The sequence below is a fragment of the Cebus imitator genome, unplaced genomic scaffold (genome assembly GCF_001604975.1).
Source record: "Cebus imitator isolate Cc_AM_T3 unplaced genomic scaffold, Cebus_imitator-1.0 Scaffold41, whole genome shotgun sequence".
NCBI lineage: Eukaryota > Metazoa > Chordata > Mammalia > Primates > Cebidae > Cebus > Cebus imitator.
This window is the reverse complement of record NW_016107356.1, coordinates 4024626-4044012: the sequence shown is the minus strand read 5'-3', so window position 1 is coordinate 4044012 and position 19387 is coordinate 4024626. Positions and strand designations below refer to the sequence as shown.

Here is a 19387-nt window from a genome sequence, read left to right as displayed (position 1 = left end):
TTTTTTTGAGGCAGAGTCTCCTCTGTCACCCAGGCTGGAGTGAAGTGAGCCATTTCAGCTCACTGCAACCTTTGCCTCCCAGGTTCAAGCGATCCTCCTGCCTCAGCCTCCCGAGTAGTTGGGTCTACAGGTACGTGCCACCACACCCAGCTAATTTTTTGTATTTTTAGTAGAGACGAGGTTTTGCCATGCTAACCAAGCTGGTCTCCAACTCCTGACCTCATGTGATCCGCCTGCTTCAGCCTCCCAAAGTACTGCGATTACAGGCCAATGCCACCGTGCCCGGCCCTTCTGCTATCATTTCTGACAGCTGCCCTGAGGGGCCTGCTCCAGGCTCTGGATATAAAAAGGTTCTAGGTCTTTCTGTCCTACCTTGTCTATGAAAGGCACATTTCGCAGCTCTCAGCTTCCTCGTAAGAGAGGCAGCTATTTGCTCTAACCCTCAATGACGCATCATTAGTAGGAAGTCCATGGGTCCCAGTTAGCCCTTTTCATTTTCATTTTATTTATTTATGGTTGACTTGCTTGATAACTGCCATGCCCCCTGCCACACCCCAAATACAAGAGGTGCAGGATCAGGAGTGGCAGGCATGTGGCTGCTCGCTGGTGGCATTCCAGGGCTTGCTGCCTTAACTTCTCCTTATCCTCAAACGCCTCCCTCTCTCGGCTGCCAGGACCCTCTAGCTCCCCTCACCACATTCATTCCTCAGCATAAAGAAATTATGTCTATGCAGCCACGCAAATACAGCACAGCGGTCATTGTCCAGTTTGCCATGTGGGTGTTTACAATTCTTTCACATTTTCTGTATGTTTGAGATTTTTTTTCTAGTGAAATGTAGAAAGGAAGAAAAAGAAATCAGGTCCATAGAAGGCTCCGGTTAAATACAAGATTTTATCTGGAGGATGAAGACATGAGCCAGTGAGTCCAAACTAGCTACTCCAGGAATAAGAGGAACGGGGGTAGAGAACAGGGACCTTGGGGTGGAAAGGTCCCGGCGGCTCTTGTGCACATCAGCGCCCTGATCGACAGTGTGCCACTGGGACACCCGGTCTCTTGCTCTCAGAATAACCCTGCACGGTAGGCGTGACAGGCACCAATAAATGCCATCTTAATACCCAATTAAGATTGTGTTTTTAGTAGAGGTGGGGTTTTAGGCTGGTCTTGAACTCCCAACCTCAGGTGATCTGCCCGCCTTGGCCTCCCAAAGTGCTGGGATTACAGGCATGAGCCACCGTAATCTCCATTCTGGGACCTGGACATCATCCATAGAGCAGCCACCCTCCTGTGTGACTTCAGAGAAATCACTCAGCCTCTCTGAGCTTCACGGCTTCAGCTGTCACAGGGCTGTCCCTCCCACCTCTGAGACAGTAGAGCAAGTCAGAGCTGACAGGAAGAAGCACACAGGCCCAGCCCCGGCACAACTCAAGAAAGGGGCTGCTGCCTCCCTGAGGAGGGTTAAAAGACAACAGAAAGGGATGGGGAGCTGAGGCCAGCACCAGCTTCCCTCAGGCCAACCCTGGAGTGGGGGAAGCCCTGTCTAAGGGGGACCTGGGAACCTCAGGCACATCTCCTTCCTCCCCCAACCCTCATGGATAGCTGCCCTCTCAAAAAAGGTTTTAATTTACAGGTATATTTTCTTTTCTTTTTTTGAGACAGGGTTTCACTCCTGTGACCCAAGCTGGAGTCCAGTGGTGCGATCTCAGCTACAACCCCTGCCTCCAAGGTTCAAGAGATTCTCCTAGCCTCCCTAGTAGCTGGGACTACAGGTGCGCACCACCACACCCGGCTGATTTTTGCATTTTCAATAGAGACTGGGTTTCACCATGTTGCCCAGGTTGGTCTCAAACTCCTGGCCTCAAGTGATTCTCCCGCCTCGGCCTCCCAAAGCACTGGGATTACAGGCGTGAGCCACCATACCCAGCTATCATCCATGTAGACGAGAACACTGAGGCCCAGGGATCAAAGGGACCTGCCTGATGACACACAGCCAGAGTCAATAGCGGATGTGAGCCCAAGGGTCTAACGCCAGACCTAAGCTGGAAAGGCTTCCACAGCACCAGGAGGCCAGTGGAGTCCAGACCTTCTCTAAAAGCCTGCCTGGGGTCGCCTTGGATGATCTGTCTTCTAGAGCACCAAGCCAGCAGACATTATGTCTCTTTCTTCATGTCCACCTCTCCACACCCCCCTCACCATCCCTTCATCCACTCCCAAACACATGCTCAGGAAAGTAGGGACCTGAAATTACTTTATAGGAACAATGCAGAGACCACATTTAGGAAATGGTGGCTTCCCAATGACACAGAAGAAGATCAGGAATGGATGCAAGGTTCTAGGAGCCTGCCCTCCATCCTCGGGCCCAGGAAGTGAGTGGAAGGAAGCCTCCCTCCCAGCAGGAGTATCACGTGCCCCGGAGGCTGTGGCTTCATCTGTGTTCTAGCAAGGGATGTTACAATGACAGCCTGGTGGATTCCGACTTTGGGTTTTGACTTTTTTTTTCTTTGAGACTAAATCTTGCTCTGTCATCCAGGCTGGAGTGCAGTGGCGTGATCTAGGCTCACTGCAACCTCCGCCTCCCAAGTTCAAGCAATTCTCCCACCTCAGCCTCCTGCATAGCTGGCATTACAGGACCCCACCACCACACCTGGCTAATTTTTGTATTTTTAGTAGAGATGGGGTTTCACCATGTTGGTCATGCTGGTCTCGAACTCCTGACCTTGTGATCTGCCTGCCTCAGCCTCCCAAAGTGCTGGGATTATAGGCGTAAGCCACGGTACCCGGCCCATCCCCAGTCATTTTTTTTTAAGAATTGGAAGCGACCTTTGTGATGGTCAAATCCAACCCCTTCATTTTACAGATGGGAAAACTAAGGCTCAAAAAGGAAAGGCAGTAAGTCAGAATCCAAACCCAGGTCTCTTGACTCCTGGCCCTCCAGCTGCCTCTGCAAACTAAGGTTGGAAGAAAATACAAATAGTCCCAGGCCCGCTTCCCGGAGCGATCTTGAGAAACTGCTGACGTTAGGCAGGGAACAGTTCCACACTTTTCCATCTGCAGGGCCAAGAATGCCTCAAAAGTCCAATATTCCCCCACGGGATCCCGCGTCCCGGGGAAGGCATGGAGAAGGCTGCCCCATGCCCCAGGACGGAGCCAGCACCACCAGGAGGCAGCCTCAGCCTAGCCCTGGACATTCATCAGCACAGTAATTCACCCCACGGCAGGCTCTGGGGTGCTTGGGCGACCTACTCTTGCAATGAGAGATTAGGGATGCGTTTCCAGAAAGCATGAAGGCACAAAAGGGCGACGGTGCTTGTGAGTGGCAATGAGCAGAAAGAGACACAGGGCGGCATGCAGGAAGGACACACAGACCCACAGAGGTGCTAGTGCGTGGGAGCCGAGGAGGCCAAGCCAGGCTGGGGATTAGAGGAGAGGCTTACTTCAGTAGTTTGATATTACACATAATCAGCTCCTTCCAGTTCACAAAAATCATAGCAACCTCTTTTTCTGTCAGCAGCTCAGACTCCATCAGGGGTTTTTGAAAGATCTACAGATGCAGAAAACGAAGCAGTTCAGAAAGCAGTTAGTTTGAAACTCACACGCGCACACACCCAACCGCTGAGAGCGGGAGAGGGCTCAGGTGTCGGTCCTCGGCTGAGAGGCCCCGAGGTGACAGCCCGCTTTCCTGCAGTTTCCGAAGCAGAGGCCCCTCCTCTGACCTGGGGGCTGGAGGGCGGTCCCCAGCAGGGCCTGTATTGTTTTACAGGGGAAGAAGGCCAGCTGAAGTCTCCAGGGGACAGGTCCTAACTCTACCAGACAAGTAGGGAGACCAGTACCAAGTCACCCTCGCAGGCAAGGCAGTCTCACTGCCCACTAGGAGGAGATGGCCCCGTGAGAAAAGCGGGACTTAAAGATGCCCGTGGCTGTGGGCACTCCCTTCATCTGCACAGATAAACCTGGGCATTCCGAGAGGAGCAGCCCAGGTGGCGGGCCCTCTAATAAGTCCATGGCCACCCCGGTGACTGACTCCATTGCCGTGTCCTCAGGCTCCTGGGCTGACCCTGGAAAGAGCCAGCACTTGTGGGCCCACTATAAAGTGGGAAGTGCCACCCTTCTCCTGGGGTCTGTAAAATAAATGAGCCCCTCCCAAGCTCTGTGTGGTTGGGCAGCTGGCAGTAAATCACAGATCTCAGTGGAACCCTGTGTGACACAGCCCCCACCTGCAAGGAGGTCGTTTTCTCCTACGGGAGGCAGGAGGCGCTTCTGAGGGCTCTTTAGGGATGGGGACAGCCCATCTCCAACAGAAACGTGGCTGGGTGGCGGCTGGTCCCTGAGAGCCCTATTCCACAGGAGTTCGTGAGCTGATGTTGAACCCAGCATCCACCAGGGCAACCACGTGCGGTGGTGCGTTCTGTGCACTGCACAACGGGGCTGTGTCTAAGGGGGGCCACTTGCATCCTGGACATCCTGAACTGTATATTTAATAACAGCCAAATGCCTTGAGAAAAGGGCACCTTTTGAATTTATGCCAATGCTTCCTAAGTGTTAACGGTGGTCTTACGGCCAACAACCCACCCTGCACTCCTCCAACAGCGGTGAGCCCTGCTGTGTCTCCTGGATGTCAAGACTATTGGACAAGATGGTTTCGAAATCACTTGGTGTTGTGGTAGTGGGCGTTTTCATTCTATCACAGCACCTTTCACACTGCAGGCCCACCCCTACAAATCCGTCTCCTAATACGGCAGCTTCCCACGGATGGGACACAAAGGCCTGCTGAGAAGCAGGAGTGTGACCAGCCCTGCATCTCCCCGTAGTTCTGTTTGTTTGTTTTTGAGATGGAGTGTTGCTCTGTCACCCAGGCTAGAGTGCAGTGGCACGACCTCAGCTCACCACACCCTCTACCTCCCGGGTTCAAGAGATTCTCCTGCCTCAGCCTCCTGAGTAGCTGGGATTACAGGCACATGCCATCATGCCTGGCTAATTTTTGTATTTGTAGTAGACACAGGGTTTCACCATGTTGGTCAGGCTGGTCTCAAACTCCTGACCTTCTGATCCTCCCGCTTTGGCCTCTCAAAATGCTGGGATTACAGGCATAAGCCACAGCGCCCGGCCCTCCCCATAGTTCTGGAAGGGGTGGCCAGGGCCCTTCTGGGAGGACAGATAAGATAAGATATCACCTCAGGTTGGGGGTTTTGTGGGGGTCTGGGAGGAAACGTTGTCATTCTCGGTGACAGATTTGTAATATGTGGCAGGAATGACTCGAGACAGCAGCCAGACGGCCGCCATTTTCAGATGCCAACACTGTGGGCTGGGGCCGTGTGGTGGGCTCCATGGCACCCCCTCCTTGGTAGCTGAGCTTCGACTGCTCTGAGTAGAGCGTGGACTCCAGACTGTCAGTCCACATGGCCCCATCCATCAACTGCTCGGGGACTCACCTGCCCTTGGTGTAAGCGATCTCTGTCCCTCCATGAGAATGACTCAATGTCGCCCATAAATAATCACTGAACTGTCTCTGGGGTCAGAATCTCCGGCAGCATTTGCCGTCCAGATGCTCCCCACACAACAGAAAGTGTCTTGGGCTCAGAATCAGGACATAGACATCCTGGACGGAGCCCTCCACCCGCCTTCCCTCCCTCCCTCCTTGCCCCCTGCCGTGCCCCATGCCCCACCAGCTCTCTTACCTCTGTGACCAGCTGCAGGTCATTCACATAGTTCTCCTCCGTGACAATGAGCTCGTGGATGTATCCTTGTCGTTTTCTTTCAGTTGGGGTCAACATATCCAAGAGATGTAAGTCTGAACACCCTGGAAAACACAACCATTTGGGAGAATTTAGTGCCAGTCCGGAGAAGCCCACATGACTTCAGATGGAAGATCCTTGAGGCTGCCGGGCCCACGGCCTCACTCCAGTCCAGCGGGTCATGGGCTAAAGTGCGTCCCCCCCAATCATATGTGGAAGCCCTAACCCCTGGTACCTGTGAATATTACCTTATTTGGAAATAGGGTCTTTTCACATATAATCAAATTAAGATAAAATCATCACAGGGTGGGGGCCTGACGCAGTATGACCACCGTCCTTATGAGAAGAAAACACGGAGACAGAGAGGCAGAATCTGGAGAGATGCGTCTCCAACCAGGACACACCCGAGCCTTCAGAGTGAGTTTGGTACCTGCCAACCTTCATTTTACACTTCTGGCCTCCAGAAACATGTGGCAATACGTCCCTGTTGTTTTAAGTCCTCCAGTTTGTGGTCATTTGTTAGGGCAGCCCCAGAAACTGACTCAGGCAGCGCACTCCTGCTTCATCAGAAACAGTGAAATAATGTGAAAACAAGACACAGTGGCGATTGGCCAAAACCCCTGAGAGCTCACACCATGTCAGGTGGTGAACTGCGTTGAATGCTCAAGTATTATTATACTAGAACTATCCCCATTTTACACATGAGGACGCTGAGGTTTACACAGGGTGACTCGCCCCAGTTCTCTCAGCTCGGAAGTGGTGAAGGCAAGAGCTGAACCCCGAGACTTGGACTGCAGAGGCTGTGCCGAGGCCATGGGTTACCTATGTCCAGGTTGGTTTGTAGAGGACGAGGTGGCTGTGCTGAGGCTCTGATGGTCCTGGGGGCCAGGCAGATGCAAGGTGCATCCAGACAGCTCTGGGCACACTCTCCTGGACAAGGCTGCTGCTGGGCCTTGGGGCAGCCGAGCAGCAAGCTTGCTCCAGTCAGGGAATTCCCTTCCACTGCAGAGAGCCTCGTGCATTCCATCACAGAGGCCAAGGCTGCCCGAGGGGAAGGGCAACTCTGCTGCCCTGAAGTGGTGCCCGCCCTGGAAGTGGGGGTCACTCGTGGCTTAGCTTGTTATTTGGGGTTTTGTTTGAATGTCTGAGCCTCTTGCCCCAGACACACTGGAATGAGGGGTGGGGAGGCTTGGTTCTTGGGAGCATCCTATGTGCAGGCCTGGGCCCACCTCTCCTTTTTATCAGAGGTTCTTTATTAACTCACAGAAGGCAGACTTGAAAGATAGACGGGGAGTTAACCCAACTGTAGTGAGAGGGTCCCGGCTGAGTCCCCTTTACTTCTTTTTCCTATCCCCTCTGTTCCCCTCAAGGGGGCGTAAGGGAGCACAGTGCAAAAACCCTTGCTGGGGGCCAGTGGTTGTCAAAGTGTGGTCCCCAGGCTGGCAGCTCAGCATCACCAGGAGCTCACCAGAGATGCCCATGCTGGAGTGACTCTGGAGTTGGGGGCTGGGTATCCGTGATTTACCAAGCTCTACAGGGATTTTTGTTTTTAGGTGCACTAATATTCGAGAAGCCTGTTCTGGACTACCAGGGGTTCCTCGAGTTTCCGTCTTCCCTCGAGGAAGCTGTCTGGGTCGTGGCTGATCCAGCCTATATACTAAAAGCCTGCTGCAAATCGTACGGTCCCTTTGGGGCAAACGGTATCAGAGATTTCCCGGCAAACGCTTTGCTGCTTTAGAGGTTAACTCTCGGGCTGTGGTGCTTCCAGCCTTTGCTTTTCTCCCTTCTATGGGCCAACTGTCCTTTCTGGATTCTGTAGCTTCTCTTGCTGGGACAGGAACATCCCAGGACCAGCAGGAGGATGCTGGGAAAGCAGCAGAAATGAGCCGTCATTATATTAACACCCTCAACCTCACTCTGAGTTCCCTCCCCGAGGTCAAGCAGAATTCCCCAGGGCTGCAAGGTGACCTCGCGCCTTTGCACAGGGCTGCAGGTGGGCCTGAGCTTTAGCCCTCAGCCACAGGTTTGGCCCAACTGTTTTTCCTGTCTCAGGGCATAGATTGTCTTTTATTGAAACAGCTGTGCCAACAATGAACTCTCAGGAAGGAGGCGGGCCATGGGGCTCTCATTCAGTACAGCTGGGCTGCTGTGGAGCTTGGTTTTGTGGGAAGCTGAGTGATGTTTCCGAATTCTTTGACTTTTATTGGGAAGGTCACCCAAGAAACACTCGATTTTGAGGGGAAACATATCTTGTTCCTGCCCTCTTTTTACCCCACTCTCCTGTGAGTGAGTGAAAGGACCCAGGCCTGAGGCCATTTCTTGTGAAACGGCAGAATGCAGCCCTTGCATTAGGCAGCTTGGATGTCCTCTCACTGAAGCAGAGCTCCTGGAGTGGCCAGGACGTTCCCTTCTGCGGGGAGATTACAATATTGGCACAGAGCGTTAGCTCTAAAAGTCACTGCACAAACACAAGGCAGTGACGTTTGCAGCCACACAAACATCAGGCCAGTAGTGGCCACTGATTGGGCCAGTTTTCCAAAGGTCCCTTTGAGAATGCTGCACAGTTCCCTTGAAGAATCTGAGGGATGTTACGGGTTCTTGCTGCAGCAAATACACGTGTACAACAGACATTCAGGGCACACTTTTATTGGGTTTGCAGGCCCTCTTCAAGACTGTTCATAGATTTCATTCATTCATTCATTGGGCAAATATTTACTGATGTCCTACTGTGAGTCTAGCACTAACCACTCAGGGTGCTGGGGATTCAGGACTGAAGAGGAGAGGCTCCTGCCCTCTGGGGTACAGCTAAGAACCTCGGGGTCCAGTGGTCCTCAACATGGGATGGTATTGCCCCACCCTCCGCTGAAGGCGGTACTGCTCCCCACCATGTTGAGATCGGTACTGTCCCCAAGGCTGACCCCAATGTGGTGAGGTCTGAGGGTTGTACTGCACCCCACTCCAGCCCCAGGGCTAAAAGTGTTCTTGTCACAGTGGAATATAGCAGGCTGGTCAGGACTGCTGAATGACCCACAACATGCAGGACACAGAACTGCCCACCCCAAATGCCAACAGAGGTGCATCCTGTTAAGAAACACTGGCATTACTTGAAGCTGACAACCCGGCCAGAGCTACGGGCTGCAGCATGGAGGTGCCAGGGGCCAGCGGACACACATCGAACGATGAGGAATCGGAAGAAAGGACCTATGAGGAAAGGGTCTGGCTGGCTTTGGGTTTCAGAGGTTCTTCTGCGTCTTCAAGTTTTACACAGTGTAGGTTGTGAAGAAGCTCAGAGCCAGAGCAACAGCCGAAGCTTCAGGGCAAATTTGGGCCATTTGGCCTGGCATGGTGGCTCACAGCTGGAATCCCAGCACTTTGGGAGACCCAGGCGGGCGGATAATTTGAGGTCAGGTGTTTGAGACTAGCCTGACCAACATGGTGAAACCCCATCTCTACTAAAAATACAAAAAAAAAAATTAGCTGGGCATGGTGGCAGGCACCTGTAATCCCACCTACTCAAGAGGCTGAGACAGGAGAATCACTTGAACCTGGGAAGTGGAGGTTGCAGTGAGTGAGCCGAGATCACGCCACTGCACTCCAGCTAGGCATCAGAGCAAGACTGTGTCTCAAAACAAGAAAAAACAATTGGGCCACTTGTCCAAGATTCCTGGGAGTCCAGGGCCAGTTAGGGACAAGCTGGAGGGGCTACCGTGTGGCCTCCTGCTCCAGGGAGCGCTGGCCTCTGGCCCAAACACTTTGCAAGGCCCAAGTCAGAGCTGATGGAGCTTGGAGGTCAGGGGAGGCGCTGGGCAAATCTGGGCTGCTTGCACCCCAAATTCCACCCCTCACAGGTCCACCTACCAACCTGCCTGGAGACAGGGGGATGGCCCCGATGGCCTCTGCAGAGCACAATGAAAAGCAGAGGTTTTGTGGGGAGTCTTCTCTACATTATGTGCCAACGATGTTGGCTTGGAATCACCTTGGTAGCCATCAAATTGACCCATGGGAGGCTGTTTTAAAACTTCTTGCTGGTGAATGCCAGACCAAGAGAACCATTAAAGACTTGAAATAGGCACTTTGAACTCAAAAATATCCTCCTTTGAAAATTTAATATTTAGAAAAACAAGTGAGTTTAAAAACTCCATTATTCAAAGCAGGGTAAATGGAAAAGACATTTCAAATAAAAGCATTTTCTTTAGGGGTGGAGGGACATGGCCGTTCTCTCCTTTGGGTCCTAAGATAAACATGGTTTCTGGCCCCCTTTCCCAGGGAAAAACAAGAGGAGAAAGCACAGCAAATGGTTTTCCATGAACATCTCAGTGTGACAGAGGGATTCTCAAAACTAACTGAAATCCACACACAGCTGAAATAATATTGCAAATGACTTGAGGCGGTTACAAATGATCCCCCATTACAGCCCACATAAAATTCCTAATCTATGTGCCATCCCTTAGAATGTTGTGTAGTTAGACACATTTACGAAATGGAGAGACATGTGATGGCCTCTGGAAGGATTTTTGAGTCTAGGCCCTGGAGAAAAGCATGGGGAAAAAAAATCTTACCAATAAAAGATCATCTTGCTTCCCTCAACTGATATTCATATGAACAGCATTATTTCAAGAACTTGTTTTATTGCAGAAGCAATACAGAAACACATGCTGATTACAAAATTTCAAGGGCTACAGAGCATTTAGGGTAAAAAGTGCACCTCACCCCTCTCCACACCTCCAATTATTCTACCTTTCCCGGCAAGGAGCAGAATGTCAAAAACCAATCCAGCCCCCACAGCAAGTTGCCCATTGAGCAAAGCAAATACACAGACCTCATTCCTGTATGAAAGGGCCAAAATATACAATAAGCTGGTCCATAAATAATTATTAAGTTCCTCTGAAGTCCAAGAGACACAGAAATAAGCAAGATACTGTCCTTGTCCTCAAGGAAACTCACAACCTTGGGGGAGATGCAATAGGAAAATTAAATTTAAAATATTAATAGCAAGCAGCTGGGCTTGGTGGCTTATGTCTATAATCCCAGTACTTTGGAAGGCAGAGGTGGGTGGATTTCTTGAGCCCAGGAGTTTATGGCCAGCCTGGGCAACATAGTGAGACTCCATATCTACAAAAAATTTAAAAATTAGCCATGCATGGTGGTACATGCCTATAGTCCCAGCTACTCAGGAGGATTACCTGAGCCCAGGATGTGGAGGCTGCAGTGAGCTATGATCACGCCACTGCACTCCAGCCTGGGCAACAGCAAGAATCTGTCTCAAAACAAACAAACAAACAAACAAAAAATGAGAGAAAAAAAAGAAATTAAACATCAAGCATTAAAAGAAGAGCCCAGGCTAGGCGCAGGGGCTCCGGCTTGTAATCCCCGCACTTAGGGAGGCGGAGGCAGGTGGATCACTTCAGGTCAGGCATTCCAGATCAGCCTGGTCAACATGGTGAAACCTCGTCTCTACTGAAAATACAAAAATTATCTGGGTGTGGTGGTGAGTGCCTGTAATCCCAGCTACTTGGAAGGCTGAGGCAGGAGAATCCCTTGAACCCAGGAGGTGGAGGTTACAGTGAGCCAAGATCACACCACTGCACTCCAGCCTGGGTGACAGAGTGAGACTCTGTCTAAAAAAAAAAAAAAAAGAGAGAGAGAGAGAGAGAGAGATCCCATGGGCTATGCTGATGGTGGAGACAGTAGGACCTCAGAAAGGAGCAAGTCCTCATGCTGAGGGGAGGCTTCCTCAAGGGTCTCGCCTGAGGCTGGGTCTCCAAATGGCTGGGAGGTCAAGGCCATATATAAACGGGTATAGGAACCAGCAAGAGCAAGCCTTCACCCAGGCACCAGGTCAACGCAGAGACACTGCGGGAGATAGGTGGGAAAGAGGGAAGGGCCAGATGATGGAGTGACGGTGATCGTGATGCCAGAACAAGAGTTCAGAAACGACATGTGGGAGGACCAGGAGAGAGCAATAAGCAAGCTCGGGAGCTGGCTTTCATCTCTAAGGGAAAGGTTCTACCAACGTCTCTGGGGACATTCAGTCCAAATCCTCTGGCTAAATGGCCCTGAATCAGCAGGATCTATGCTACTTGGGCTCCTGGAGGTCTCATCTATACTGCAGGCTTCTCCCTACGGCCTGAGTCTCTCCCAGGTGAGCCCATGCTCCCGAGGGTTGCACTGGATTCTCCTGGGAAAATCAATCTAACTGCACTCCCTCAACATCCGGGGCCTCTCCTATAGGTTTGGGGTGGCTTATCATGTAGGAAAAGCAGATGAAGCCACGTGGCTATGATGTGAAGAAAGTTCTCTGGCCAAACACTCTGTCCCTTTTCCTGCAGCTGATGTCTGAAACCCCAGCGTTATCCAAGCCATGAAGTTGTGCACTCCTGCCATGAACCAGCAGCCATGCTCGGCCCTGGGGTTCTGAGAGGGAGGCAGGCCAGGTCCTTGTCCTTTGGGACCCTGCTGGTTGCTAGACTTGGATCTAACAACCTGGGCCAACTTGGATCCTTGCTGAGTTGCAGGCACTTCGCAAAGGGCATCACTGCAAGTGGTTATAAGTCCTTGAGACTTGCAAATCCTCAAGATGTGATTTTTATGGGGGTCTGGAGAAGCCAGTGGGTGCAGAGGTGGGAGGGGAAGGAATGTCCTCAATGGCACCAGAGACCCTCGTGGGTCCAGCAGAGCTCAGGCATCCCACCCCAGCCTGTCCTGGTGACCCACCAAGCCCCATGTAGGTGGATCCTCAGGAGGCTCCCACTCAGATGTATCCCAGAAGCTTAAATGTGCCGATGTAATTCCAAATAAGCTTTGTTTTCTCCCGAGGAGGGGAATCCGGTCCACATGGGTTGCCAGGCAGTTTAGTGATTGCTGAGGAGGGATGAAGATAAAATTCTTCTCAGGGATAAATCATCTCTTAATTTTCCACAAATATGCACATTTCAGGGAGTAAAAGGGCGTATCATTTCATGGCCTTATAATGGGCACTGGAATTCCTGGCATAGCTTTACCTCCCCGTGTATGCATGCTTCAGCTCATTCCAGATCCCTTTTATGTCCCAGCCCGGGTTTTCTTTCTTCCTGACTTACTTCTCTCACTGTGCCCTCTCCTGTAGTATTCTAGGTGTCCCGAGTAGCTCCTGTTAATAAGTTTTTGGGTGCAAAGGCAGATTGATTTGTTATAATGAAAGTACAAATGCATTTTTACTGGAATATGAAGGAGGAGCCTGCTGTTTTTAAATTTTTATTCTCAATTTTTGTGGGTACATCGTAGGTGTATATATTTATGGGGCGCATGAGCTATTTTGGCATAGGTATGCAATGCATAATAATCACATCATGGAGAATGGGGTATCTGTCCTCTGAAGCATTTATCCTTTGTGTTACAAATAATCCAGTTACAATCTTTTAGTTATTTTTAAATGTACAATTAAATTACTACTGACTATAGTTCCTCTTCTGTGCTATCAAACACTAGGTCTTCTTTTTTTTTGAGACAGAGTCTTGCTCTGTTGCCCAGGCTGGAGTGCAGTGGTGCGATCTTGGCTCACTGCAGCCTCCACCTCCCAGGATCAAGCAATTCTCCTGCCTCAGCCTTCCGAGTAGCTGGGATTATAGGCATGCACCACCAGGCCCGGCTAATTTTTGTATTTTTAGTAGAGATGGGGTTTCACTATGTTAGCCAGGCTAGTCTCAAACTCCTGACTTCAAGTGATCCATCTGCCTTGGCCTCCCAAAGTGTTGGGATTATGGGCATAAGTCATTGTGCTTGTGCCCAGCCAAATACTAGATTTTTTTTTTGGTAGACAGAGTCTCACTCTGTTGCCCAGGCTAGAGTGCAGTGGCACAATCTCAGCTCACTGCAATGTCCACCTCCTGAGTTCAAGTGATTCTCCTGCCTCAGCATTCTGAGTAGCGAGGATCACAGGCACGTGCTACCATGCCCAGCTGACTTTTGCATTTTTAGCGGAATCAGGGTTTCACCATGTTGGCCAGGCTGATCTCAAACTCCTAACCTTAGGTGATCAGCCTGCCTTGGCCTCCCAAAATGCTGGGACTACAGGCGTGAGCTGCCGTGCCTGGCCAAATACTAGGTCTTATTCAAGGGGGTCTGTCATTTTGATAAGAGGGATTTGAAAATATTTAGCAGAGGAGGAGGAATTTGAGTTGGACTTCAGCAGGCTAAATATATCATATATATGGGGGGGGCAGGCAATAGTGAGGGATTCAAATGGAGGGAGGAAGAATGGGAGTAAATAGAATTCAGAGTCGGGGCGTGGAACCCTGGGGGCAGCTGCAGAGGAGGGAAGCAGGCTCTGTGTGATGAGTCATGGGCGTTAATGTGGAATGCCACTCGAACTCACAATGCGGGCACTGCACATGTGCGAACTCATTGAATCCTCACCAGGAATCCTATGTGGTAGCTACACTGTTGTTATCCCCTATTGAGCAGACGAGGAAACTGAGGCACGGGGAGGGTAAGTCAGTTGATAAATGGCAGGAGTCTGACCACAGAGGTCAATGCTCTTCCCTGAGACCTCTTCCTGTCTGCTCAGGTGGCCAAAACAAAGACCACAGACCCAGCAACTGAAACATGTATTTTCTCACAGTTCTAAAGATACAAGGTCCAAGATCAAGGTGACGAAGTCCAAGATCAAGGCTGGTTCCTCCTGTGGGCTCTCTCCTTGGCAGGGTCTTTCCTCTGTGGATGCAAATCTCCAGCGAACGTGTGTCCGCATTTCCCTTCTTATTAAGGGCACCCATCAGATGGAATCAGAGCTCACCCTAACAGCCTCATGCTCACTTCAGCACCTCTTTAGAGAATTTATCTCCAAACAAAGTCATATTCTGATGTCCTGGGAGTCAGGGCCTCAACATGTGAATCTGACGGCTCGGTGCAGCCCTAACCAGTGGGCAGGTTCAGTCGAGGAGCCTCTGGCTGCAGAGCTGGGGAGGTCTTGGCTGGATTTCAGGGGATCAGTATGCCAGCTGTGTGTGGCATGGTTGGGCTGTGGCCCTGGAATCTGGCCGCCTGCTAGGGTCACTCAAGGAGTTTTTAAAAATCCCAGTGCCCCTGCTGACCTTGGTCCTTCCTCCCCAGCTAGGCTGTGCGAGGCAGGACACATCGGTGTTCATATCATCTTCAGTGGTTATAGAAACAGCCTAGCTGGGGAGGAAGGACCAAGCCCCTGCTGACCAACTAAACTGGACTGGCTGGAGCGGGGCCCGGGCACCTGCTGTCTGCAAAGCTCCCGTGTGGTTCCAATGTGCAGACAGGAGATCAGAGGAAAGATGGCCTGGAAATCAAGACACCTGGCAAGAAAAAGGAGCAGGATTTGGAAATTGATCTGTCCAGGCCCGGGGAGCATGAAAGCTGCCACAACTGTGGAGCTGAACCCAGCCCATGGCAGGTCACTCAAGCCATCATTCAAGAGGCTTGATGGCTGTAACCACAGAACACCATCTCTCTGAGGCCACCGGTGATGAGCCAGAGACCATCTGACACTCTGCTCTTGGGGCCCCCTGAAGCTGCACCTCAGGCCACGCTACCACCACTGACCCCCAGCCCTAGGGCTGTGGCTTCAAAGGCCACTCTCTCTGCTCAATGCCCTCATTGTATGAATGGAACAACAGATCCCAGAGTTGTACGGTTACCTTCCCCATCAAGAAGCAAATCTTTGCTGGTGATACGTCGGGAAATGGAATCATGAGGAAACCACCAGGTTTTCAGAGGGCAGGCCTGAGGGTGGGCCATACGCTTTTCTCTCGCAGTAGATTCCTGCAAGATCAGGCTAAGAGGATGTGCCTGTCCTTGGAACCCAGGGCTGGCAGGGGCTGGCAGTGGCCAGTCTAGGTCAAGGCAGCCAGGCCTTCTCTGAAAATGACCCTTGGCTGACCCACACCTGGACAGCCCCAGCCCATGGGAACCTCTGGAGGCCAGACCAGCTCTGAGCTGTCCAGCGGGGCAGGTGAACGTCTCATCTCAGTGGAACTTTCTTCAGAAGGGTCTACCCACACACAGCCTGCTCCCTGGGGTTAGTCTCTCCTAACTCAGCAAGCTGATCCCGTAGAGACCCAAGAGGCAACCTCAGCCACGACATTTCCTGCTTATTCACAGCGGCTGCATAGAGCCGCAAGGGCCCTGCTCTTGGGGGGCTTCCGTTCTGGTGGGGGAGACATAAAAGCAAGTACATACATAAATAGACAACACTGAAGATGGTTATAGGAACAATGAAGAACAATCCTTATGTTTCATAAGCTCACTTCTGGTTTCAGGGTCTTTTCATGAGAATTTATTTTGTAAACAATGCTGCCTCGTCTGCCATTCCCTTTCCTCCTGGGGAGGGAAAGCCAAGCACAGGTTTTGTGTTGGGTTCCAGGCTACATGCAGCAGAGAGCATAAACACTGATGTGTCCTGCCTCGCACAGCCTAGCTGGGGAGGAAGGACCAAGCCTGTGGAACAGGCAGGTAGAAAGGCAACCCAGGACTGTCTGCCACAGCGCTTCCTGAGCAACTGGCAAGAGTGAGGCACCAGTGGGGTATGCGTGTGTGGGAGGTGGGCCCTGCCCTCTAGTTTGTAATCAGAGGGGAGGCTGGGAGCCCTGCAATAAGTCAACTTTACAAGGAAAGGGACTATCGCTGCTCATTAGTGTTGTTACCATGGAGGTCTTAATGGGGATATAACAAAACCACAAGATTTGGGCCCTGCCTCCACGGAGCTCACAGTCTAACTGGGGAGGTAAGAGTATCTGTGTATTACCATATCAGCCTTTCCATCTAGTCATCTTTCTGTGTGATAAGGAATTCAGAAAAGAGCTGAGTTGTTACAAGTTAATGGAGCAGGAGAGGTGGCAGAGAAATCAGGAGGGGTGAAGGCAGGTGGGCAGGAGAGGCAGGGGAGGTGGGGCAAAGGCATCTGTAGCTGGGGCATACCTGTGGCTTTAATGAGACTCAAGAATCCTGGGGTGGTGGTGGAGGCTGACGTGATGGAGGGAAGGTTCTGGGTTGGTATGACTGGACAGCAGAGTGGGGCTAGATGATGAAGGAAGTCCCTAGACCTGAGCACCACCTCCCTATTGGACAGGTGGGCACATAAGAGCCCTGGGAAGTAGTCGAGGGGGTTGAGTCATGCAGTCTCTGAGGCTGGGGGAGCTCCTTGTCCACACTGCCTGCCTGCACCCCCATCACTTTCTGCTGACGTGGGCCCAGGACGCCACAGTGGGCCTCAGATGTGGGTTCTGGCTCTCTCTGCGGAGGGACTTCCATGATGAAAATGGACCTTACCATAAAGTGGTTTGGGGGGGTGGTCAAAGGAGGTGTTTGCAATAGGCCCATTTGGAAAGCCATGGGGGCCACAAAAGCCTGACTTTCATGACGGGTCAGAACGATGACTGAAAGGTGGCAGAGAAAGAACACTGAGCAGACTCTTGGAGAGCAGCTCCATTACCAGCCAGCCCAGGTTCCCTCTGCAAGCACAGAAGAATGCATGGGTTAGGGAAGGCGTCCCCAAGGAGGTGACAACTGAGCCGTGTTAAAATTCAGCACAGATAGGAATAAATGAGGGGAGGGAAGGCAAGAGGGCTGGAGAAAAGGGAAGATCAAGCAGGGCTTGAAGACCAAGCAGATTTGGGTCTTTTATCTTGGAGGACTGAGAACCCCAAGGACTGGATGATTTTCTTGCTCCATTACCCAGGCTGGAGTGCAGTGGCACAATCTCAGCTCACTGCAACCTCTACCTCCTGGGTTCAAGCAATTCTTCTGCCTCAGCCTCCTGAGTAGCAGGAACTACAGATGCACACCATCACGCCTGGCTAATTTTTGTATTTTTAGTAGAGACAGAGTTTCACCATATTGGCCAGGCTGATCTTGAACTCCTGACCTCATGATCCTCTGCCTTGGGCTCCCAAAGTGCTGGGATTACAGGTGTGAGCCAATGCACCTGCCCCACCCCCCAGATGATTTTAAGCAGAAGAAGCGATGTTTTTAGAATAGCTCTCTGCCTGCAGTGTGGGGGAAGCTGGAAGGAGAGAGTGGGTGCAGCCAGACCAGGTGGAAAACTCAGCCATCCTTCTTCGAGGGGCTCCTTCAGCCCTGGCCTTTGCGCTTGCTGTCCCTTGGGCTGAGAAAGCTCCTCCCTTTGACCTTTGCACGTGCCTCCTCTGCAACCAGGCCTCCATCCCCGCGTCACCTCTTCAGAGGGGCTTCTTGGCCCCCAGTCACGCTCTGTGCCACCTTATCCTTCACTAGCTGGAATCACCACTCATTTCTCTGCTGCTTGTTGGCTGCTCCTGAAAGCTCTAGGCATCTCCTCAGCTTGTATTCTGCTGAGCACGGCCCTATCACCAGGCTGGTTCCATATACCTCTGCCACAACTCTCAGGAGGCAGTGGGAGAGGGAAACAGAGTGGGCTGGGCCCCTCCTGGGCTCCCAGACCACACAGCAGGAGGTGGGGAGAGAAGACAGGATGCAGGAGGGAAGGGGAGGCAGAGAGGACCGGCGGATGTACTTCTATCCCTAGAGGAGGGGATGGAGCGAGGCATCCTACTGGATTCCAGGTCAGTGGAGGCTGTTACTGAGGATTCGGCCGTGTGGGGCTTTGGCACGGGGCCTCAGGACTCCAGGGTAACGCTGCAGAGAAGAAAGAGGCATCCCTGGCCTGGTCCCCTCTGCTGGAGGCCTGACAAACAGAGCGGAACCGCGGGGCTAGATCTTGAGAGGCATCTTGGGGTGCACGTGGTGGGCAGGGAGGGAATTAAGCATGCCGGGGGCAGCTGCTCTGGAGACGGCGCTGGGGGGCAGCACCCCCTGGCAGCCCATGTCCCTTATCTAAGCTGGATGATGGCTTAAAAAATCCAGCAGCCGGCATATCTAGGGGCTGAACGTTCCATTCTTTGCTGGCAAGAGAACACAAGGCCACAGAATGCCGTGATGAGAAATAAAGGACCCAGTGACTCAACGCATTTGTGACAGGTTTATTGTGGAGCGCTGCATGGGCCTGCCAACACAGTCCAGACGTGACATTTAAAAGCCCTGCACATTCCATTTTCCCTGGTGGCCTCCCCACCGTCGACCGTGTGAAACACAGGCAGCTTGTCCACATCAACCAAGAGTCTGCTGAGTAGGCTCTGGTCTTTCGTCCAGAGAACGTCTCCACACATTTGAGGAGAGCAGTGAAGGTGTTTAAAAAGCCACTTGCTTCCACCGGTGGACCTCCTGCTAACAGAGCAAAGGGGGCCAGGGTTCGTGCACAGATTGGTGGGGCCAATCTTGCAATGAGACATCTGAAAGTTTTTAGGGAAGCTGTCCAATCTTTTGTCTCTGAAATTCCTAATCTATAAAAGCATGTTTAAAAAGTCTTTTTTTTTTTTTTTTTTGGTGGAGTCCCCTTCTGCCACCAGGCTGGAGTGCAGTGGCTCCATCTCGGCTCACTGCAACCTCCGCCTCCTGGGTTCAAGCGATTCTCCTGGCTCAGCTTCCTGAGTAGCTGGGACTACCGGTGTGTGCCACCACGCCCAGCTAATTTTTGTATTTTTAGTAGAAACGGGGTTTCACCACGTTGGCCAGGATGGTCTCAATCTCTTGACCTCATGGTCTACCTGCCTCAGCCTTCCAAAGTGCTGGGATTACAGGTGTGAGTCACCAGGCCCAGCCTCTAAAATGTCTTAAA

The 19387-nt window shown here is 51.8% G+C and overlaps 1 protein-coding gene across 4 annotated transcripts in view; it reads right to left on the bottom strand.

Moving 5' to 3' along the window:
• Positions 1 to 19387, bottom strand: part of ITSN1 (intersectin 1) — a 243004-nt gene that overhangs the window by 35664 nt on the left and 187953 nt on the right. For all 4 annotated transcript variants that reach the window (XM_017526161.2, XM_017526162.2, XM_017526163.2 and 1 more), the window contains 2 exons: positions 5674 to 5795; positions 3433 to 3539 (listed from right to left, as the gene is read on the bottom strand). In XM_017526161.2, the coding sequence (XP_017381650.1) occupies positions 3433 to 3539; positions 5674 to 5795 (229 nt within the window). The remainder of the gene's footprint in view (positions 1 to 3432; positions 3540 to 5673; positions 5796 to 19387) is intronic.